At 44.0% G+C, this 22,324-nt stretch overlaps 1 protein-coding gene across 5 annotated transcripts in view; it reads right to left on the bottom strand.

Moving 5' to 3' along the window:
• Nucleotides 1-19,050, bottom strand: part of plekhg7 (pleckstrin homology domain containing, family G (with RhoGef domain) member 7) — an 87,441-nt gene extending 68,391 nt beyond the window's left edge. For 3 of the 5 annotated variants that reach the window (XM_069908170.1, XM_069908173.1, XM_069908174.1), the window contains exons 1-2: nucleotides 18,605-19,050; nucleotides 3,616-4,303 (exon numbers count right to left, since the gene is read on the bottom strand). In XM_069908170.1, coding sequence (XP_069764271.1) covers nucleotides 3,616-4,278 — 663 coding nt within the window. In that variant the 5' untranslated portion in view covers nucleotides 4,279-4,303; nucleotides 18,605-19,050. The remainder of the gene's footprint in view (nucleotides 1-3,615; nucleotides 4,304-18,604) is intronic. The other 2 variants (XM_069908171.1, XM_069908172.1) reach the window with 2 other exon arrangements.
• Between the last annotated feature and the right edge of the window lie 3,274 nt (nucleotides 19,051-22,324).

Below are 22,324 nucleotides of genomic sequence, written 5' to 3'. Positions count from 1 at the left end.
CTAATAACTGCAATGATAATTTGTCCAGCATTTTTCCACATCCTAAGCTTTTTTTAATTTTTTTTCTCTTTTAAACTAAACAATCAGCAGTGATGCACAACTTTCTTTGCTGGCAGGATGATTCACAACTTCGAATAAATCTGGGGCCCAGTGGAGCAACCCTCAGCATTCTCATGGAGTCATTGTTTTGACTGTGCTGGAATTCCTGGCATGTCATGTCTGACTGCAAACTTCCTGCATTCCTGCAGTTTTCTAGGGGTCACGCTGGATCCGTCCACTTCACCTGTGGCAGACAAGCATGTTCAGTAATTCCATTCATTCCCAGACAGGAATGTCTGAGCGAAAGAAGGAAGCTTTCAGGAAATTGTCAACTTTGAATTATTTCAGTTCATTTCAAAGCTATTCAACTGTTAATTAAACATTTTGATTATTTTTTTTATTTTCTCATTCAGTTAAATTAAAATTTTTAATTTAGACGCGCACGGTGACGGACCCTTTTGGCCCACGAACCTGTGCCTCCCAATTGACTTACAACCCCACCCCCACCCCCAGAGAGAGGAAACAGAAGTACCTGCAGGAAACTCATGCAGATAGAAGGAGAAGGTACAAACACCTCACAGACAGTGTGAATTCGAACCCTGGTCCCGATTGCTAGCGCAGTAATAGCATTGCGCTAACCGATACACTAACAATGTCGCTAATTACACTTTCAATATTTAACCTTTAAACACCCGAGGGAGGAGAAACAACTTTCCTGCGTCTGCCCTGTCTAGCAACACAAGAATTTTGTATGTTTCAGTGAGATCGTCTCTTATTGTTCGACACTCTGAGGTGTGCGGGATTTATCTCCAAAGCCTCACACCAGGTCGCGAGCTGCTGGAGACGGGGCTTGTCGGAACTTGGTATTGGGATTTGTGGAAGTTCCAATGGTTAGCAGATATCCCAAAGGGCCTTGGGCACTGATGGCTTCCTAATTTTTTTTCAGAGGTTAGAAACCAGGGGTCAAGGAGGGTAACTTGGACGCCTGGAGCTCAGGCTCACCATCGAAACAGACAGGAGGCTGTGCAGCTGCGAAGGTTATGGAAGTCCAGGAGTCAGCGGCCTCGGGGGAGGCGGCGGAATCTATGGACATTTGGTAGGAATTCCCTTTTGCTTCTCTTTCTCCTCTTGATGGTGATGTTGGACTAGTGGCGTCTCTTGGTGTGGCTTTCCAGTGTAACGGATTTATGTTCATCTTTAATTTAATGTTAAACTATATTTCTTATATATAGATGTATTCTTAGTAAGTTAGTTTGGGTGGTTACAGTGGCACAAAGCAACATATTAGCATTTTAAACACACATGGTTCTTTCAGATAGAAGACAGAAGCCAGTTTGAGACAAAAATGGATGCTGATTGAAGTTAGACTCAAGAAGATGAAAAGGATTTATAATGGTTCTTGAGATATTGGAAACAATTGGCGTTATTTCAGAAGCACCTGTGTTAACGCACGACCATTTTAGTTCTGAGTAAAGCAGACTTCTTGGAGACATAAGTGGACTTAAATGCTTTTAGCACATTTGTGTCAAAAGACCTTATGAGCTTCAAAGATAGAAATGATGTTCCATACCATGTGACATGAGAAATGGGAGACAAAGAGGGGAGTTCAGTTTGGGAAGTACAGAAGTCAAAACCCTGTGACATGGTTGAAACCTTATGAAGGACAGGGTTGAGTTACAGGAACCAGAATTGGTGGTGCTGTTGCGTGTGTTACGCCTGGGAAAAGGGGACACAGAATCAGATGCCTTTGAAATAAGGAAGACCACTTCGCTGTTTCTTTGGAAAAGAAGACAGAATTTTACTGGGTCTATTTAACCCTTGTCTGGTTTGTGACTTCATCGTGGAAGAAAATAGCCAATTCTGAGTAAAGAGGCCTGAAGATATGATGTTTAAAAGCACTTAATAATTATTTCTGAACTGAGAATTTAAGACCTTCAAGCAAAACTAAAATGATGCTGAACCTACACACACACACACACACACACACACACACACACACACACACACACACACACACACACACACACACACACACACACACACACACACACACACACACACACACACACACGCGCGTGTGTGTGTGTGTGTGGTTACATTTAGAGTTAAGTAAGTTTAGAGATAAGTAAGAAATGTTATGTTGTTAAAAGCTTAATTAAAAAACAATTATTTTGAATTTACCATTGTCTGGTGAATTTTCCATTGCTGTTCCTGTGTTAGTGCTAACAAAGTCCCTTTAGACCCAAGCAAATTTTAAAATGGCTGTTAGTCCTAACACCAGGCATACAAAAGTAAACAAATTTTATATGACAAAAAAAGGAATCTTGAATCTCTGTCCTAGGACAATCTTTCCATCTCAGGGATCAATCTGGGGAACTTACTTTGAATACCCTTTACCACAATTACACCTTTCCTTGGCTAGGGAGACCAGCTTTGAATGTAATTCCAGGTTTGGTCCCATCAGCATTCTATTTAATTCCACTAAGTTATCTGTACTGATATACTCAAATCCTCTTTTAAAATGAATCAGGATCTCTCATTGTTTAATGAAAACTGAAATAAATTTATCAGAAGCACGGATTGGGAAAACATGCTTCCATCACTGCTTGAAAGACATCCCCATCACATTTAAAAAGGTATTTGGATGAACACTTTAAGAGCTGGTAATTAAAACAGATTTTTTTGTTCTCTCCTGTCCATCCTGGTCACATGACTACTTTAATGTACCACGGAAATCGACAAGAAAGTTCTAACTCAACTCTGGACTGTGCTGCATTCATGAATCTCAGCTGTAGTCAAGTACTGAAATTATAATTATTTTTTTTAACAATACAATGTGGCCCAATTACACCCGACTAACCTACCAACCCCATATGCTTTGAAGGGTGGGAGGAATCCAGAGCACCTGGGGAGAACCCACACAGGTCGTGGGGAGAATGTACAAACGCCTTACAGATAGCACCAGATTCAAACCTGGTTCACTGGCGCTGTAATAGCGTTGCGCTAACCGTGCCGGTTAACGATGAAGAGAGTCTGTCATGTATATCGGTACAATGTACAGATGCCATGAAATTCTTGCCTGCTGCAGCTGCACAAGTAATTCAAATATACTAATGAACAAGAAGTATAAATTAACTTGACACAAAGCGCGACAAGGTCAAGGAAATAGTAAATACAATAGGTAAATATTCACAGTTGCAGAAGTGCAAGAAAAAAGTCCTGCTTCAATAGTGCAGACACATTTTTGGTCATTCTAGACTAGTGTATAAATTGTCCCAATTATTGTTTTTAAGTATTTAGTTTAGAAAGACAATAATCAATCAACGCTGTTCTCCAACTACTTTGACGGTGATAGTGGGCTTCAAAATTACCATTAGATTTATATACTGTCTATCCAGGAAGGATGTAATATCTTCCAGGTGACCCAAATCCTCAAAACACTTGGCTGCATCATGAAAATAGTAGTTAAAGCCCAAATACAGTCCTACCTCAATATGAGAAACTGGTCCTATGGCATGTGAAGAAAGAGAAATCCCCACATTGGAGTTGGAGGGATAAAGTAACTGGGTGTTTTACCTGCTGAGGATTATCCAGCAAAGCCATCTGGCAGTCACCTCTTCGTCGAGCCCACAGAGGAATGCCTGGATCAGTTTGAGGGGTACTCTGTCCACAGTTATCAACACCTAAAAGGCCTTTGACACTTTGCACACTGTCTTGAGATGGTTTGGGCTGGCTGGGAGTCTCCTCGCACAGTGGTCTTTGGACATTCGAGTTCTGACCAGCTGCCGGACTTGGACTCTGTGAGACAGCGGACAGCTTGGGATCTTCAGTGTCTTTGAGTGGCCTCCCTGCCTCCCAGAATTCCTGCAATGGCTGATGCTTCAGCATTGTTCTTCCAATTCTCCGAAGAGATGGAGATAGGGAGACCCTGGCAGGAGCCATCCTGTCAAACTGGAAACAAGGGCTTTGCGAAACCTCCACATCTGGGCTGAATGAATACGTCAAGATGGGCATCGACTTTGAGCTGACCAAATTCTCAGTGAGCTGATCTTCCTGGCTCTCAGTTTCAACCGGTCTTGTTTGTTCCTCTACATTGCACTCCCAGGAATTTTGGCTGTCTTTCAAACCATTCTTTCCTTCAAAGGGATTTTCGTCACCACCTAAATTCATCATTTCACATCCTTGTTCCCATGTTTCCAGATAGGTCCCGCAAGGCAGGTTTGACACACCGACCTCCATGAATCATAACTTGCAAAAACTTAACCTGTTTAAAAAAAAACACTTTAAATCATAAAACTTTAGTTCAAGTTCAATTTCAAATTTAATTTTCATATGTACCAAGGTACAGTGAGAAAGTTTGATTTGCAAGCAATCAACCCATATAGAGTACAGCAGTAAAAAGACACTGCAGAGTTATAGATTTACAGAGAAGTCACTTAGAACAGAGCAAAGGTGTGAATGATTTAGGAGTCAGATAACAATGGAAAACACACTGTCCTTGAGTCTGGTGATATGTGATCTCACACTATCAATCTACTTCCCGACAGAAAAGGGTATGATGAGAGTGTGGTAGGGGCGGGATAAGTCTTTTAGTAGGTTGGCTGCTTTTCTAAGGCAACAGGAGGTGAAGATGGAGTTCATGGATGGAGGGAGAGGAAGGGTTATGCGTAACGTTCTAAGCTCCTCTGGAGCTGCTCGTGAGCAGATCTGGAGTTTCCATCCAATCAACAAAACTCCATTCCTGACCAAGGGCTCAGGACCAAAATGTTGGTTACCTTTTATTTTCTATGGATGTTGCGTGACCTGCTGAGTTTCTCCAGCACTTTTATGTATTGAACGCGATCTTCTTGTTTAACTTTCTCTGGAATTTCTTGTGGTTGTGGATGGAACAGCTCCCATCCCACACAAAGATTCATCTTAACAGGATATTTTATATATATTTAGTGCAGTGGCTCTCAACCTTTATCTTTTCACTCACATACTGTACCAATGTGCCTGTGAGTAGTAAGGGATTGCTTAAGGTGGGAGGTGAGTGGGAAGGGGAGGTTGAGAATCACTGCTCCAGACCCAATTGTCACTGAAATATTTTGCTTGCGAAAAATTGTCATTGGCCCCATTTATGAAACCGTGCACATAACGAGTCAAAGTACGATTAAAACAGTGGTTTTCAAACTTTTTCTTTCCACCCACATCCCATCTGAAGCAATCCCTTACTAATCAAAGAGCCCCTATGACATAGGGAATTCTCAAAATGGAAAAGATTGCGAACCACTGATTTGGTTGTTTGCACTGCATTACCCAATGAGACATGACTAAGAACAGTCTCAGCTGAGTAAGGACATACAGGTGTCGTGTGGCCTCCTTCAGTCACAAGAAGCACATTTTCTCATCGCTTTGATACCATTTGGGAAGCTGTGAGCTCAAGTTTTTTGGAGCAAAGCAAACTGGGCTGGAGACCCAGGAGTCCTGGGCCTGAGATTCTTTGGTAACGACATTGGGAAGGGAGATGATGCTGCTGCTCCAATATATGAGGAACTAGGAATTTAAAAAGGAACCACACTGACCACAGAAAGTGCAGATTCATAACAAATAAACAAAATCATAGCGTGAATCTATTGCTTTCATAGGAACTAGATTTTATTTAGTTGTCCAATATTACTCATGACAGAAGTGTCAATTCTGCTTGGATAACCCCTTCATGAGAGTAGAGTTAATGTTCTTCTCCAAGATAACAGTGAACTACAGAAATCTACTTCTGATGAGACAAAATTTGTACCTTTGTGCCCACTGATATAAAGCAGGGACAACCATAATGTCACAAACATATAAAGATGCTGAAAATACTGGCAGTTTTAAACAATTTTTAAGCATTCATATTCATTTTCATATTCATTAAGCAAATCATATTGTTAACCATCAATTTTAGCTGTTGTTCACTGTCTGCTCCCTCTCCCATCAGGAAGAAAGCTAAAGAGTGTGAAAGCTTGCACCAACAGGCTTGGAGACCATTTATTCCCTGCAGCAGCTATCATGAACCCCATAACAGCACCGCCGTGCTGATCTTCCTTGCCAGGGAAATCCCATACACTGTAAATTGTGCTCTTTACAAGATCGTATGAACATTAGAGATAACCGGTTAGTCTGCTTGCAGTAGAACCCTTCTCGGTATTCTTGGCATTTCAAGACAAAAAAAACCCCACAAAACCCTTCCTCCCCCCAAAATGACAGCCACACAGCTTTATACTTTCACCCAGCCTGTGGACTTTCTTTGAGACCACAAACTTGGACCAATTGAACCCACCAATGAAATAAACTAAAAGCTCAAATATAAACAAATAGGGTTCAAAATTGCTGATCACAATCCTGTATGCATACAATATGTTAAATTAAGATTCCATAAACAACCTCAAGATGGGTACTTTATAGGCTGGCTCAAATCAATACCAAATACTTGATACCTTTAATTGTCTCAAACACCCAGGTCAGGTTTTTTGGTATGGAACTGCAGAGAATTAATCTAAAACACTGATCTGTAAATTTAATTACATAGCACTACATGTGTATGCAATGGAAGGTTAAAGAGGTTCTAAGCAAAATCCTTCTTTTGATGGCCCAGCTCCTTACAATGTGGATGGGCACACGAGGGAGGACAATTCACAGGAAAATAAGGGGGATTGAGATGGATGGCATGCTCTCTGGAGAGCCAGCCAGCATCCAGAGTGGACAGAGTTGGCCAAATAATTTCCTACCGTGTCCTAAAGTACAAGATCCAAGAGAGGATGGTGCTCCAGGTCACAGGAACATCTCAGGAAAGTAAGTGCAGGCATGGACCCCTAACCACTCACAGTCATAGAGTTATACTGAACCATAGAAACGTATGTCCCAACTCAGCCATGGGACATTCATCATCTGAGACTCCTCAAGTAGGGCTCAAGCCTGACTGCCTTTTGCTTTTCATGGATGCTGCGTGATTAGTCCCGTACCCCTCTAAACCTTCCCCATCCATGTATCTCTCCAAATGTCTTCCAAGCATTGTAATCGCACTCTCTCCCAATACTTCCTCTGGCAGCTTGTTCTAATTACCCACCAATCTTTGTAACAAAGAAGAAAAAAAAATCACTCATCAGGTCTTTTTTCTATCTTTCCCTGCTCATCTTAAACCTATTCCCTCTTGTGGTAGGACTTTGTTACCATAGGGAAAAGACTGATTATTTGCCTTGTGTTGGTCACCGCATGATTTTATAAAACTCAAGTTACCACTCAGCTTCCTATGTTCCAGAAAAATAACTTCTTGTGTATCCAGACACTCCTTGTAACTCGAAGCCTCCAGTCCCTGTGATATCCTTGTGAATCTATCTGCACTCTTTAAAAGTCATCCTTTCTATGGCAAGGTAACCAGGGCTGCACAGGGTATTGCATTGTGGGCCATCATCTCCTCCTCTGGGGGTGGGGGGGGGGGGTCTGCCTGCCCCGGCACCTCTTTGTCACCATTTTTGGTGAGCTTCAGCACCTAAAAAATTAACACTGAACCAAAAAGCCTTTATCTAGTTATTGATAATTTCACTCTAATACGGAGATCAAGCCTGTTTTTTTTGGCTCATCATTTTGTTCCTGACTTCTTATGTTATCTTTATTCTTTGTAGGTGAGCTGCGAAGTGTGAGGGAGATGATGGGTCACGTCTCCAGAATGGAGGACCATCGCCTTCCCAAGATCGTATTATATGGCGAGCTCTCCACTGGCCACCGTGACAGAGGTGCACCAAAGAAAAGGTACAAGGACTGCCTAAAGAAATCTCTTGGTGCCTGCCACATTGACCACCGCCAGTGGGCTGATAACGCCTCAAACCGTGCATCTTGGCGCCTCACAGTTTGGCGGGCAGCAGCCTCCTTTGAAGAAGACCGCAGAGCCCACCTCACTGACAAAAGGCAAAGGAGGAAAAACCCAACACCCAACCCCAACCAACCAATTTTCCCTTGCAACCGCTGCAATCGTGTCTGCCTGTCCCGCATCGGACTGGTCAGCCACAAACGAGCCTGCAGCTGACGTGGACTTTTTACCCCCTCCATAAATCTTCGTCCACGAAGCCATTATCACTGAGTCATCTCTGAATTGGAAGGTTAAAGTCCTCTGTAAAATCCAGAGTGCAACATAATCCACATGTCAGTGCAGTGCAGAGTTGCAGTTGCAGCCAAGTTGTGGCCGAGGTCTTGCCCATTTGAAGAATAAAGGGGATCTATTCATAATAGTTAAACAAACCTACTGTCATCGGAAACCACTGGGTGGATTAATATAAAGGGACTACCATGATTCTTATAGTGAAACAAAAGGCCCTTTCAAACTGCATTGTAAAATGGGATTAACCAGGCATTTGCCCAGTTAGCACCTCAGTTACGTGGCATAGAAAGAGTCTGACCCGGTCAACCTCGTCAGAATCCAACCGGGTCCCTGACCTACCACAGGTGACTTAAAAATGAAAATGGCCAACCTGCTTATTCCGGTGACATCAGCACTTGTCTGCGTGCATCACCAGGCAGCCAGCATCTGAATATCTGGCGGTACTTCTAGTGAGTACGTGACGCATCGTCGGGTTGGCGATTTAATGGGTAGATCCCCCTGCAATTTAAAATGTGCTTCCGGCACCTTTGCCCAAGTAATTGCACCTGGGTCCCAGGAGGGCTGCCCAGGTGCTGCAGTTTAAAAGAGGCTAGTAAATACATTTCAAAAGTATTTCATTTCCAGTGAAGTTACTTGACAAGTTTGATTAATCCTTCTTTCTTCTTTGGCTTGGCTTCGCGGACGAAGATTTATGGAGGGGGTAAAAGTCCACGTCAGCTGCAGGCTCGTTTGTGGCTGACAAGTCCGATGCGGGACAGGCAGACACGGTTGCAGCGGCTGCAGGGGAAAATTGGTTGGTTGGGGTTGGGTGTTGGGTTTTTCCTCCTTTGCCTTTTGTCAGTGAGGTGGGCTCTGCGGTCTTCTTCAAAGGAGGTTGCTGCCCGCCAAACTGTGAGGCGCCAAGATGCACGGTTTGAGGTGATATCAGCCCACTGGCAGTGGTCAATGTGGCAGGCACAAAGAGATTTCTTTAGGCAGTCCTTGTACCTTTTCTTTGGTGCACCTCTGTCACGGTGGCCAGTGGAGAGCTCGCTATATAACACGATCTTGGGAAGGCGATGGTCCTCCATTCTGGAGACGTGACCCACCCAGCGCAGCTGTATCTTCAGCAGCGTGGACTCGATGCTGTCGACCTCTGCCATCTCGAGTACTTCGACGTTAGGGATGAAAGCGCTCCAATGGATGTTGAGGATGGAGCGGAGACAACGCTGGTGGAAGCGTTCTAGGAGCCGTAGGTGATGCCGGTAGAGGACCCATGATTCGGAGCCGAACAGGAGTGTGGATATGACAACGGCTCTGTATACGCTTATCTTTGTGAGGTTTTTCAGTTGGTTGTTTTTCCAGACTCTTTTATGTAGTCTTCCAAAGGCGCTATTTGCCTTGGCGAGTCTGTTGTCTATCTCATTGTCGATCCTTGCATCTGATGAAATGGTGCAGCCGAGATAGGTAAACTGGTTGACCGTTTTGAGTTTTGTGTGCCCGATGGAGATGTGGGGGGGCTGGTAGTCATGGTGGGGAGCTGGCTGATGGAGGACCTCAGTTTTCTTCAGGCTGACTTCCAGGCCAAACATTTTGGCAGTTTCCGCAAAGCAGGACGTCAAGCGCTGAAGAGCTGGCTCTGAATGGGCAACTAAAGCGGCATCGTCTGCAAAGAGTAGTTCATGGACAAGTTTCTCTTGTGTCTTGGTGTGAGCTTGCAGGCGCCTCAGATTGAAGAGACTGCCATCCGTGCGGTACCGGATGTAAACAGCGTCTTCATTGTTGGGGTCTTTCATGGCTTGATTCAGCATCATGCTGAAGAAGATTGAAAAGAGGGTTGGTGCGAGAACACAGCCTTGCTTCACGCCATTGTTAATGGAGAAGGGTTCAGAGAGCTCATTGCTGTATCTGACCCGACCTTGTTGGTTTTCGTGCAGTTGGATAATCATGTTGAGGAACTTTGGGGGACATCCGATGCGCTCTAGTATTTGCCAAAGCCCTTTTTTTTTTTTTACGCTTATCTTTGTGAGGTTTTTCAGTTGGTTGTTTTTCCAGACTCTTTTGTGTAGTCTTCCAAAGGCGCTATTTGCCTTGGCGAGTCTGTTGTCTATCTCGTTGTCGATCCTTGTTGACCGTTTTGAGTTTTGTGTGCCCGATGGAAATGTGGGGGGGCTGGTAGTCATGGTGGGGAGCTGGCTGATGGAGGACCTCCGTTTTCTTCAGGCTGACTTCCAGGCCAAACATTTTGGCAGTTTCCGCAAAACAGGACGTCAAGCGCTGAAGAGCTGGCTCTGAATGGGCAACTAAAGCGGCATCGTCTGCAAAGAGTAGTTCACGGACAAGTTTCTCTTGTGTCTTGGTGTGAGCTTGCAGGCGCCTCAGATTGAAGAGTCTGCCAACCGTGCAGTACCGGATGTAAACAGCGTCTTCATTGTTGAGGTCTTTCATGGCTTGGTTCAGCATCATGCTGAAGAAGATTGAGAAGAGGGTTGGTGCGAGAACGCAGTCCTGCTTCACGCCATTGTTAATGGAGAAGGGTTCAGAGAGCTCATTGCTGTATCTGACCCGACCTTGTTGGTTTTCGTGAAGTTGGATAACCATGTTGAGGAACTTTGGGGGGCATGCGCTCTAGTATTGACAAAGTGCAAGGAGATTGAAAGACTGGTGCCAAGATTACAACCTCTCTCTTCAGGTTGTAACAATATTAATATTTGGAGAGAATTTATAAGATTTAGAGTAGGTCACATACATACACACATTTTAAAATAGATCTTATTTGAAAGACTGAAGAATTCACATTGGAAGATCTCTGGAGAATGTAAGCACTTTTCACAAGTAGGTGTTAATTGAACTGAGTCATAAAATGCTTGACCATTGTCTTGCTGGAGTCACCCTTTCTGCAAGGTGCTCATAGAAAGGTCACTCCTGGATTTTGTTTATCTAACAACAGATGGGAGCAGAAGAAAGAACTCCTGTTGTTTTGTTCAGGGAGGTGGGGGGTTTTGCAAGACATAAGCCACATGCTCTCTTTGGAGTTTGAGTTGGAAAGGAGAGAGAGTTAACAGCTCAGTCAGTGAGTGTATGGGACACTGACCTGACAAGTAACTGAAAAGTGCAATCCAGGGAAAACTGTTTGAAACTGATGAAAGCAGGTTCCAGAGCAGTAGATGGCTGGAAGTGCTATCTGTCTGATGTTTCTCTTGAAATAGAGGAAGGAATGGAAGTCTGTGGTAGCTTGAAGGAAGAGGTTACCATCTAGAAGACCCTGATGGGGAAAATTTCATCAGCGAGACCCTGAGATGACTAGTGGTGGTACCTCAGTTGTGTAAATCCTGAAGCAACAAATATCTCTCTCTGCAAACCCTACAGGAACCTTCCTGAGCGGTAAACATTTACCTTTCAAACACCAAGCCAGGTGAACTTTATACATGTTCAATTCTGTGCACAGTATGGTGATTGCCTGCAACCAGAGAACTTGGAAGAAGAAGTGAGATTGAACTGTGGGCCAAAGAACTTTTCTTGAATTTACACGCTCACTACATACACGTGCACTTGGAATTAGAAGGGGGTAATTTGGGTTAGTATAGAGTATAGTATAAGAATAGAGTTAAGTTAAAGTTTGATTCTATTTTCATGTTTGAAATTGATTAAAAATAACTTTTGTTTTGAAAGCCACTTGTCTTGGTGAATGTCTATTGGTGCTGGGTTTTGGGGCCCTTTGGGCTCGTAACAACGTCAATAAGGTGAAGGTGATGATCATCAACTACAGGGGTTGGTGCAAGATACTGAACCCCTGCCCGCATCAATGGCACTGGTGGAAAAGGTTGATAGCTTCAAGTTCTTCAGAATAAACTTCTCCCATTTCCTGACCCAAACTAAGGACACTGATATGATGGCCACGAAAGGACACCAATTCTACTTTCTTAGAAAACAAAAAGTTTGGTACATCACCCTGGTTCCTCAGCAACTTCTACAGGTCAACAATTAAAAGCATACTTGTCAAATGCATCACAACATGATCTGGGGGCTGCTCTGCTCAAAAATCAGAAGCAGATCCAGTAAACACAGCAGAGAACATCACAATCACCTCCCTCCCCTCCAGTGACTTCATCTGCATCTCTCTAGGAAAGGCAACCCACACTCGGAAAGGACCTATCACACCCCAAACACACTCTCTTCTCCCTGATGTTAGCAGGGAGAAAGTTCAAGAGTCCAAAATTGCACACTAACAGGCTTAAAGGGCAGTTTCCTCTCTACAGCCATCAGACTCCTGAATGAACCCCACAACAGTACTCCCATGCTGCCTTTGCTTGGTACAAATTGATTTTTTTCCCCCAATGTAACTCTATACTCTGACATTGTGTTCTTGTTGTACTGTATACAACTGTATGTATTTTTAACATGTTACACTAGTCACAGAAGAACCCTTCTAACTGAACTAGATATAATGTGATAAATAAACTTAAAATTCAACTCTACAATTAAGAGTAGAATGAATTATCATCTTGAAAAGTTCCTGCTGATCAGAAAAGCTAGTATGGGTTTGGTTGGTCGTGCTGACTAACCAGGTTTCACTCTTTTGAAGAGGTAACACAAGTAGACAGCATCAATAGGAATTTCAGCAGACCCTCACAAAAGCCCCTCACAAAGCACTGTTAGCTAAAAATGAAGGTCATGGAATTGGGTAGGCAGCACTGTGTGAAGGTTGATAGCTCCAGCAATCTGGGTTTAATCCTGACCTCCAGTGCCATCCGTGTGGAGTCTGCATGTTCTCACTGTGACCTCGAGGGCTTCCTCCAAGTGCTCTGGTTTCTGCCTAAATCCAAAACAAGTGCTGGTTGGTAAGTTGATTGGTCATTTTAAAATACTTCTGATGTGGAAGGGTGGTAGGTGAATCAGAGGGAGCTGGAGCATGCAAGAGAGAAAGCAGTTTGCACCTTCTCCCTGTGGGTTTTCTCTGGAGGCTCCAATTTCCTCCCCCCCTTTCAAAACATTCTTGGGGTGTAAATTGGGCGGAGTTGTAGGGATGAATTGGGTGGAGTCATAGGGATGAACTGGGCTGTTACAGTGCTATATGTCTAAATTTTTGAAAAAATATGAAATATTGATGAATTTGCCAAAGTGAATTGAACAGGCTGAGTGAAATAATCGAAGACAACATATTAAACTAGCTGAGGTGATACAGAGAAAATGTTTAATAGCAGATAAATGATCTGAAACAAAACAAAAAATGTTGGAGATACTCAACAACCCAGGCAGCATCCGTAGAGAAAGGAACTCTGTTAATATTTTTCTGCTGTTGGGGAAAATCCATGTTGAAACCACAATCACTGACAATACTTACAGATGATTAAGAGGCCATGTATCAATAACACTGATGTACATGGGAGTGCAAGTTTCAGGAAGGGAAACAAAATTACAATAGGGTTTTAATTGGCTGAACAAATGAAAAAAAACTTGTGGTCACTATATTTGAACATAGGCAGTAGTGAGGTTGGCCACCTTGGACCCAAAATGCACAGAATTCTCTTTAAGTAGCAGAAAAGTGGAAGTAAAAAAAAACAAATTAGGAAATATCCAAAGAGACAAGTATAAACATAAAAATGCTGGAGGAACTCAACAGCATTCATAGGTTTAAATTTTTTAAAAAATTAATTAAATGTAATTTTTTTAATTTTTACAATTTAAATTTAGACATATAGCACAGAAACAGGCCATTTTTGGCCACGTGTCCATGTTCCCCAATTTACACCCAATTAACCTCCACCCCTGATGCGTTTCAAACAGTAGGAGGAAACCGGAGCCCCCAGGGAAAACCCACACAGACAATGGGAGAATGCACAAACTCCTGATAGACAGAGCAGGATTCAAACCCCAGTCCTGATCACTGGCACCATAAAGGCATTGTGTTAACCTCTACGCCAAATGTGCTGCCCTAAAGATAGATGGACAATATATTTAAAGATATAAAACCAACATTTTGGGCCCTGAAACTAGTGCATGGATACATGAAATATCATGAATAGATACAGAAAATTACTGTACTAAAACGTCTAGCAGCATCTGCAGCCTTCTTGTTTACCTCTAATATCCATCAGATGGAGTACAACACTACAGTGATATGAAGCACAAACGGCTCCACACCCAACTACCAAGAACAACGACTGGGCATCATATTTGAGAAAAAAAAACTGGTTTTGAAGGGAGTGCAGCAACTGTTTGAACGCAAAGAGATATCGCCCAAACTAGGAGTGCGTTCCTTGGAATTAAAGTTCATATGATTTGATGGGAGTCAGTTTTCTATGCCTGACACTCAATGCCATTGTCATGGGTGGGTTTCCCAGCACCATCATGAAGATCACAACTGGACTGAAGATTCTCCAGAGAATGCTGATCAATAATTGTGGTTTATCTCTTGACATCCTGAAAACTTCCCGAAAAGCAGAAGCAGAAGTCAGAAGTCAGGAGAATGATGGAAAACAATCATCCGTCTGGATGAGCGCAGCTCCCACAACACACAAGAAGCTTAGCACCATCCAGGACAAAGTTGCTGTCTGAAGGGCACCCAATCCATTACTCTAATCATTCATTTCTTCTGCTTCTTTTGAACTGTGGCTGCTGTCCATATGGTATGCACAGTGAACTACAACCAATGCTTTCTCAACAGAACTTCCTACATTTATGGTCATTACCTCCTTGGGCAAGGGCAGCAAGCCTATGGAGACTAGCACCAACAGGTTTCCTCAAAGTTGCTAGCATTTCTAGAGTCTACATTCTTGTTCCTTCTTCACCAGTGGTTCCCAACACCACTGTAAAATGAATATCTTTTCCAGAAGGACAAATGATTCAAGACAAGATTCTTGTTGCAAATAAAGATGGACCAGGAACACTGGTGGTTCCAGTGGATAACCATATCCTCCTAGAGCAGGGGTGTCAAACTCAAATTCACGGAGGGCCAAAATTAAAAACTTGGACTAAGTCGAGGGCCGAACTAAATATTTATTGAAAATTTTCAACAACATCTGCATGTTTTCTCTTCTTTCAACATATGTAATGTTAAACTTTTTCTTATTAAAATAAATGTTTAATAATAGTTTTGGATAAACTCTTTCATTGTCATTGTCATTGGCCCATTTCCTTTGGAGATCTGAAACCGTGCACATGATGAGTCAATGAGGGATGATTAAAGCAGTGGTCTTCAAACTTTTTCTTTCCACCCACAGACCACCTTAAGCAATCCCTTACTAATCACAGAGCACCAATGGCACAGGGACACGAGTGGAAAGAAAAAAGGTTGAGAACTGTTGTAGTAACTCCACATCTGATTAGGTAAATTGTTAGGCAAGTGGTCAGAGAAGGACCCCCTCCCCCACCCCAAGAAAGGCTTAAATCACAGGAACAAAATAAGCTTCTGTCTCACTGCTCCTGATGTGGAATGTGGGGTTGCAGCTCCACGTTCACCCGAGTTCAGGTGCTGTCTGTGTGGAGTTTGTACGCTCTCCCCTTGTCTTGGACCAACAGGTCGGTCGCCTGACGAAGGCACCCGAACCCCCCGTTGAAACGCCGGCGTCCGGGGCGGTGGAGGAATTGGCCGAGAAGAGCGCGTTGCTCCCACCCCCCTCCCATGGTTGGAGAGGGATTAAACTGCGATCTCACGGCGCCGGGCTCGTCTCCAACAAAAGGAGCGGGAGGCAGGGTCCGCCGCACACGGAGCGAGGGGGAAGGCATTGCCAATGAGACGTTCGGTCCGGTGTCGCCGCTGAAGCACAGACCCAGCAAGGATGGTCCCCAACTCCAGCCGGGTCTGTGTGTCCGGGAGCCGGGCAGGCTGAGTGCGGCGCTCCGATCCCCGGGATTCGGGACTCTGAGATCCCTCCACACCTCCGGCGTCTTCATTTTCACCTTCAGTGTGCATGCGCTATACTGGCGCGTCGGCCAGCGGGCCAACTCTAATATATATTTAATATGATCTTGCGGGCCAAATATAATTATATCGTGGGCCAAATTTGGCCCATGGGCCAGAGTTTGACATGTGTGTCCTAGAGGTTCCAGTAGTTCAGAGGTTAGAGCACTAGTCTTGTAAACCAGAGGTGGTGAGTTCATTCCTTGCTGGGGCCTCATTTCTATGAGGGGTGCTGGGGAAAGTTTTGTCTTCTTTTACAGTAGTCAAATTTCATGTATGTTACATTCTAAATGTAGTACTAAGTGACAATAATGGAACTTTTTTTTAAATGAACTGAACAGTGTGCGCACCCATGATCTGTTGTCATGTCTACACACTAGGTTATATGTTTCCAGGATTTTTACCTAACAACAATGAAGGAACTGAGATCATTGTTAAACACAGGTCGCCTGACGAGGGACATAATCAAGATGATGTTCCCATACACCTTTTGCCCTTCTCTTTTAGAGATTGCTGGTTTAAGGGATACTATCGGAGGAACTTTACGGCACTTTGCAGTTAGTGCACAAGTGGTCAAGAGAGTGGACATCAAGGAAAGTGGCAAGGGCGCTGCTGTTTTATTGGTGGTGTTGTTGAAGCTACATGACTCTAAGGTGCATTCCATATCGTATATTGTGGATTGTGAAGAGGCTTTGACGAGCCAAGACATGACTTGTGGCTTTCCTGAGCCACGCCCAGATTAGCAATTATGGCTGGTCCATGATATCTGGCCCTAATATTCACAGAATACTGATGAAGTTCATCAGCAATTGTCTCTCTTGCTCAAGGTGATCATTACTTGCCACCTACATATGACAACACGGGAAGCCCATTAGATCTGTAAAAACCCCAAAATTTTGGAGGAACTCAGCAGATCACATGACATCCATAGGAAGTAAAGATGAATACCCAACGTTTCGTGTTTGAGTCCTTCAAGCAGAATAATTCTATCAGTCCTGCCCCATCCCTCCTCTCTGCACTCTTGCAAGTTATTTATCTCTCACATCCCATCAACTCCCATATTTACTACAGTAATAGCTAATTTCCTCCTCTGAAGCATTTCCTAGTTTTGTGATCTACTCACACACATCTATCGATTCAGTCATCCCAATGCCATTCATTTTTCCACCTTCAGCCCCTCCAGGTTCCACGTTCCTGTGTTTTGCTGGTTTTGGCCCCTGTCCAAATGCTCCAAATCTAAAATTATTATCTGCTGGTTTATCTCCATCTTTAACATTTCATACAATCTATGTAATCTCTTCCTGTTGTATAATTCTTTTCTAAACTCTACCAGACTTTACTCGGCTTTACTTAAACAATGTGTATTTGCTATTCTCCTCAAGATGCAATGCAGTAAAAAAAAAACACCGACTTACCCTCTGTGCATAGGCTGTGAAACCCACTATATTTAAATTGATAATTTCGTGCCTCAATATGAAACACACATGTCTGCAGCCGACAGAGACAAACCAACTGCAATCACATGCTGATGCAAAAGCTAAGACAAATCTATCACTTGTAATTACTTTAGATTGAGCCATGCCCAGATTAACAATTGCTTGGGATGTTTATCCACCAAATACACTTTACACTTGAAAATATCTAAGGAGACAACACGTAGCATTTCCTTATTAAGTTACCCTGTGCCAAATGCACGGAATAGCCCTGAAACAATAGAACAAGAGGGAGAGAAGGACACTTTTGCCTTTATATTATTTGTGATGGAGAATTAACAGTCAATTTTACATTCCCCTCATGGAGCTTTGCAACAACTGCCGTTGCTTATCATCTGCTTCACTTCACCATAAGAAGTCAAAGCCCCTGAACATCTCCTAGGCTATTGATATGGTGCAGATTACATTTCAAATCATTATATTAATACTCTCCATTTTCTGAGTTAACTTCATTGTACAACACCATCCTTGTGTAACCCTCATTTGTTTTCAACAATATGAACACATTATCAGAGAGGAAAACTGCCCATGAGATGACTGGTGTCTGTGCAAGACCAATTTACAGGGCCAACTCAGGGCACACATCCTCAGCAGACCAACTCATTGCACAGGCTATATGACATGACATGCTTAGCACAATGCTGAATGCAGGACGAATCAAGTCTGTATATAAAACAAATTATTTGCCTGCCTTTACACAAGTGAGATTGGTCTTCTGGTGGAACTGTCCCAGGTACAGGAGCCAAACCAATGCCAAGTTCCACCTTTTCCCTTTTTGTTTCCGACCTGAACCAGCCTGGCTTGTTTAGTATCACAGGACTGCGACAAAGGGCATGGAATACTGCAAATACCATTGTGACCACGTTGTAACTCGTCCCAGAGAGTCGAGTTGGTTTCGGGTGATCCCAGAAATTCGGCGGGCAAACAAGAAAGAGAAAATGGTGAATAAGCAATGAGCACATTTAGAATTGAAATGTGGGAAAGGTAGGAGCATTAAGCTACGATGATAGTCGAGCGACAAATGTTGACCAGAACTCCCACCCAAATAAATCCACGGGTGACCATCGCCCGCACCTGAGATCAGACAGAACAGGTCCCCGGGGAGCATCTCATTCGTGTGCTCCGGGCTGGATGTTCCACGCGAATCTCGAACTCAGACCCGCACCTTCCTATCTTCGGGATGCCACCGTGGATATTTTGGGAGTGTTGGCGAATCCAGCTGCCCTCTCTGAACCCGCACTCCTTCCTATTAAAATGAAGCTGCAAGTTACTGGACAAAGGTTGAGCAAAGCATCACATATTTTTTTAAGATCACCTTTGGACTGGGAGGCTCGAAGGGGTCGGCGGGGCTGGACGAGGTCCACGCACACTTCAGCCCGGCTCCGCTCTGCGCTGCCAGGTTGCTCTTTGGACTCCTATCTGGGAAGAGGCGGGGATAGTGGGAGGAGAGTACGCGACGGAACTGGGCAAAAGCGAGCTCTGGCACTCAGTAGCGAGCTGCCCAGGCAACGCTCTGCTGCTCACCTGCAACCAAAGCAGCAAGTAAACAGCAACAAGCCCTTTATACTGGGGAGAACCTCCCACCGGTGGTAATAACTCCGTCCTGTCACTTTTCATCACCACTCAATGCTTGCAGCGTGTCTCAGTGCTTCCATCCCACGAGCAGGGTGCACAGATACGAGAACGTCCTTATCGGTCGTCTTTTCAAACCGCAGTGCACATTCCCGGAAAATTCCCGGGAACCCGCGGTGTGAAAAGGTCGGCCCGGGAATTTTAAACGGGTCCACGGCCCTACCTCTTACAAATTATATTTTATATTGTATGTCTTTGGCTTGGCTTCGCGGACGAAGATTTATGGAGGGGGTAAAAAGTCCACGTCAGCTGCAGGCTCGTTTGTGGCTGACAAGTCCGATGCGGGACAGGCAGACACTGTTGCAGCGGTTGCAGGGGAAAATTGGTTGGTTGGGGTTGGGTGTTGGGTTTTTCCTCCTTTGCCTTTTGTCAGTGAGGTGGGCTCTGCGGTCTTCTTCAAAGGAGGTTGCTGCCCGCCAAACTGTGAGGCGCCAAGATGCACGGTTTGAGGCGTTATCAGCCCACTGGCGGTGGTCAATGTGGCAGGCACCAAGAGATTTCTTTAGGCAGTCCTTGTACCTTTTCTTTGGTGCACCTCTGTCATGGTGGCCAGTGGAGAGCTCGCCATATAACACGATCTTGGGAAGGCGATGGTCCTCCATTCTGGAGACGTGACCCATCCAGCGCAGCTGGATCTTCAGCAGCGTGGACTCGATGCTGTCGACCTCTGCCATCTCGAGTACTTCGACGTTAGGGGTGTAAGCGCTCCAATGGATGTTGAGGATGGAGCGGAGACAACGTAGACAATGTAGATTTGTTTTAAAGGAGATAAATTGCGGCAGTTTATTTTTAATATAGTGTAGGTCACAAACAAATGCAAACACTTCAAAACAGATCTGATTTAAAACGCGGGAGTTCTGCTCAAGCCAGACAAAAAAAACTTTGAAGAATGCCGATAGAGATTTCAGAAGTAGGTGTTAATTGAACATGCTGTGGAATAATGGATTAGTGTTTTTGGGAAAAGACTCGAAGATTGGGTCTGGTGCTGCAGTCTGTCTGAATGCAGTTTACTGTTCGAGGAAGGTCATGTGGTTTTTGCAAGCAGAGAGAGTTAAACAGGTTGAGTGAGAGAAAGAAAATTCAATTTTACAGTTCAGCAGCAGCAGCTGGGACTGGAACAGGACAAGCTGGCAAGCTGGTGGAAAAACCCCATTTTGAAGACAGGTTGTAAGTTCTTAGTTCAGCCTGTTCAAAGCCCTGAGATCCATACAAGAGCTGGCTGTACAATGTTTCACTTGAAATAATGGGCAAGTTTCTTTAGCAAGACACTGAAGTGGCTGATCAGAAGGAATCCATTGTGGGTGTCCAACGAGCAACAAATCTCTCTCTCTGAAAACTGACAAGAACCTTCCTGAGCAGTAACCATTTACCTTTCAACCACCAATGTCTGGTGAAATTCATAAATGTTAAATTCTGTGCACAGTATAAGAATTGCCTGCAACCAGTGAACTTGGAGGAGTGAGAACTGAGATTGGACTGTGAATTAAGGAACTTTTCTGAACTTATACACACATTACATACACGTGTGTTTAGAATTAGAAGGGGGTTAATTTAATAGTAATAAGTTAGAGTTTGATCCTGTTTTCATGTTTAAAGATAATTAAAAGCAACTTTAGTTTAAGTAAGTATTTGTCTTGGTGAATTTCTATTGCTGGTGGGTTTTGGGGTCCTCTCGGCCCATAACAAGTGGAACAAATGGATTTAGGAGTCATGATACATAATTCCCTGAAAGTTGAATCACATATGGATAGGGTGATGAAGAAGGCATGCAGTATATTGGCTTTCATAAATCTGAGTATTGAATACAGGAGTTGGAATGTTATGTTGAAATTGTATAAGGCATTGGTGAGGCCAAATTTGGAATACTGTGTACAATTTTGGTTGCCAAATTACAAGAAGGATATAAACAGTATAGAGGAGCTTTACGAGATTGTTTCCAGGGTTTGAGTTGCAGCGAAAAGTTGAGCAGGCTGGGACTTTATTCCCTGGAGTGTGGAACATTGCGGGGTGATTTGATAGAGGTATTCAAAATTTTAAGGGGGAAGATAGAGTCAATGTGGATAGACTTTACCCAATGAGAATGGGGAGATTCAAATAAGAGGGCATGGATTGAGTGTAAAAGGGGAAAAGTTTAAGGTGGGGGTGTAGAATGAACTTCCAGCAGAGATGGTAGAAGCGAGATCGATGTTAATATTCAAGGAAAAGTTGGATAGGTAATATGGATGGGAGAGATGTGGAGGGTTATGGACTGAATCCGGGTCAGTGGGACTAGGTGGGAGAAGATGTTTGGCACAGACTAGTAGGGCTGAACTGGCCTGTTTCGGTGCTGCAAATGGTGATAGGGTAATTTTCCCCTGACCACCCTTCTCCCTGCAGCATGAAGGCAATTGGCCAAGCAGGGGAAGCCTCGTAATGTCAGTGTTTGTGTGCTGCGTCACACAGGTGATTAAAATTAAAAGATACCTACCTCCTGAAACAGTGGGCCGCTTCAGCACGTCGTGATGGCGGCACAATTGCCGTCCTAGTTAACCATAATCCCTCACGCAGCTGAACTTCCCAAAGCAATTCCAGCTGCGTGAGGGATTATGGGAAATTAAGTCAGCCATTCATCCGGCATTATGCCACCGCCGCGACGTGCCGAAGCTTGGGAGGTCGGGGCGCGGGCCAGTAGCCAGTGGGGGAGAGAGGGAGCGGGCGGGCGAATGAGTGACCGACAGATGGACGGGGGTGAACTTGCTCTTACTCCTGTGAGTGTGTAATGCGTCATCGGTTGGGGGCGGGACCCCCCAAATTGCCGAGGTCAAATTCACGGGAATTTGGACTGTGGTGTGAAAGACCCAGGAGGTTCTGAATTCCCGGGAATTTCACCAGGACAAAGTTGGGTCACCGCTCACCTGCGGTGTGAAAACGGCTATTGCCTCTTTTTTCCTGCTCATTGCTCCTAAATTTGCCGAATAATGCTTTCTCGCTCCTCTTTCCGCTGGTTCTACTTGTACTGCTAAAGTTGGCACAGACATTGTGAGCCAAAAGGCCTGTTGTTCTGCAGGACTATTCTGTTCTGGTGCTTCTAACCAATCGAAATTTGTCACCTAGGTTTTGTGATTCTAAGCGATATGAAAATTTAAATATAGAAGTATTCAATTTCATATTCGGTTTTCTTAA

The sequence above is a fragment of the Narcine bancroftii genome, chromosome 13 (genome assembly GCF_036971445.1).
Source record: "Narcine bancroftii isolate sNarBan1 chromosome 13, sNarBan1.hap1, whole genome shotgun sequence".
In the NCBI taxonomy this organism is placed as follows: domain Eukaryota; kingdom Metazoa; phylum Chordata; class Chondrichthyes; order Torpediniformes; family Narcinidae; genus Narcine; species Narcine bancroftii.
Note: the sequence above shows the minus strand (reverse complement) of the source record. Positions and strands in the feature narration are given on the sequence as shown.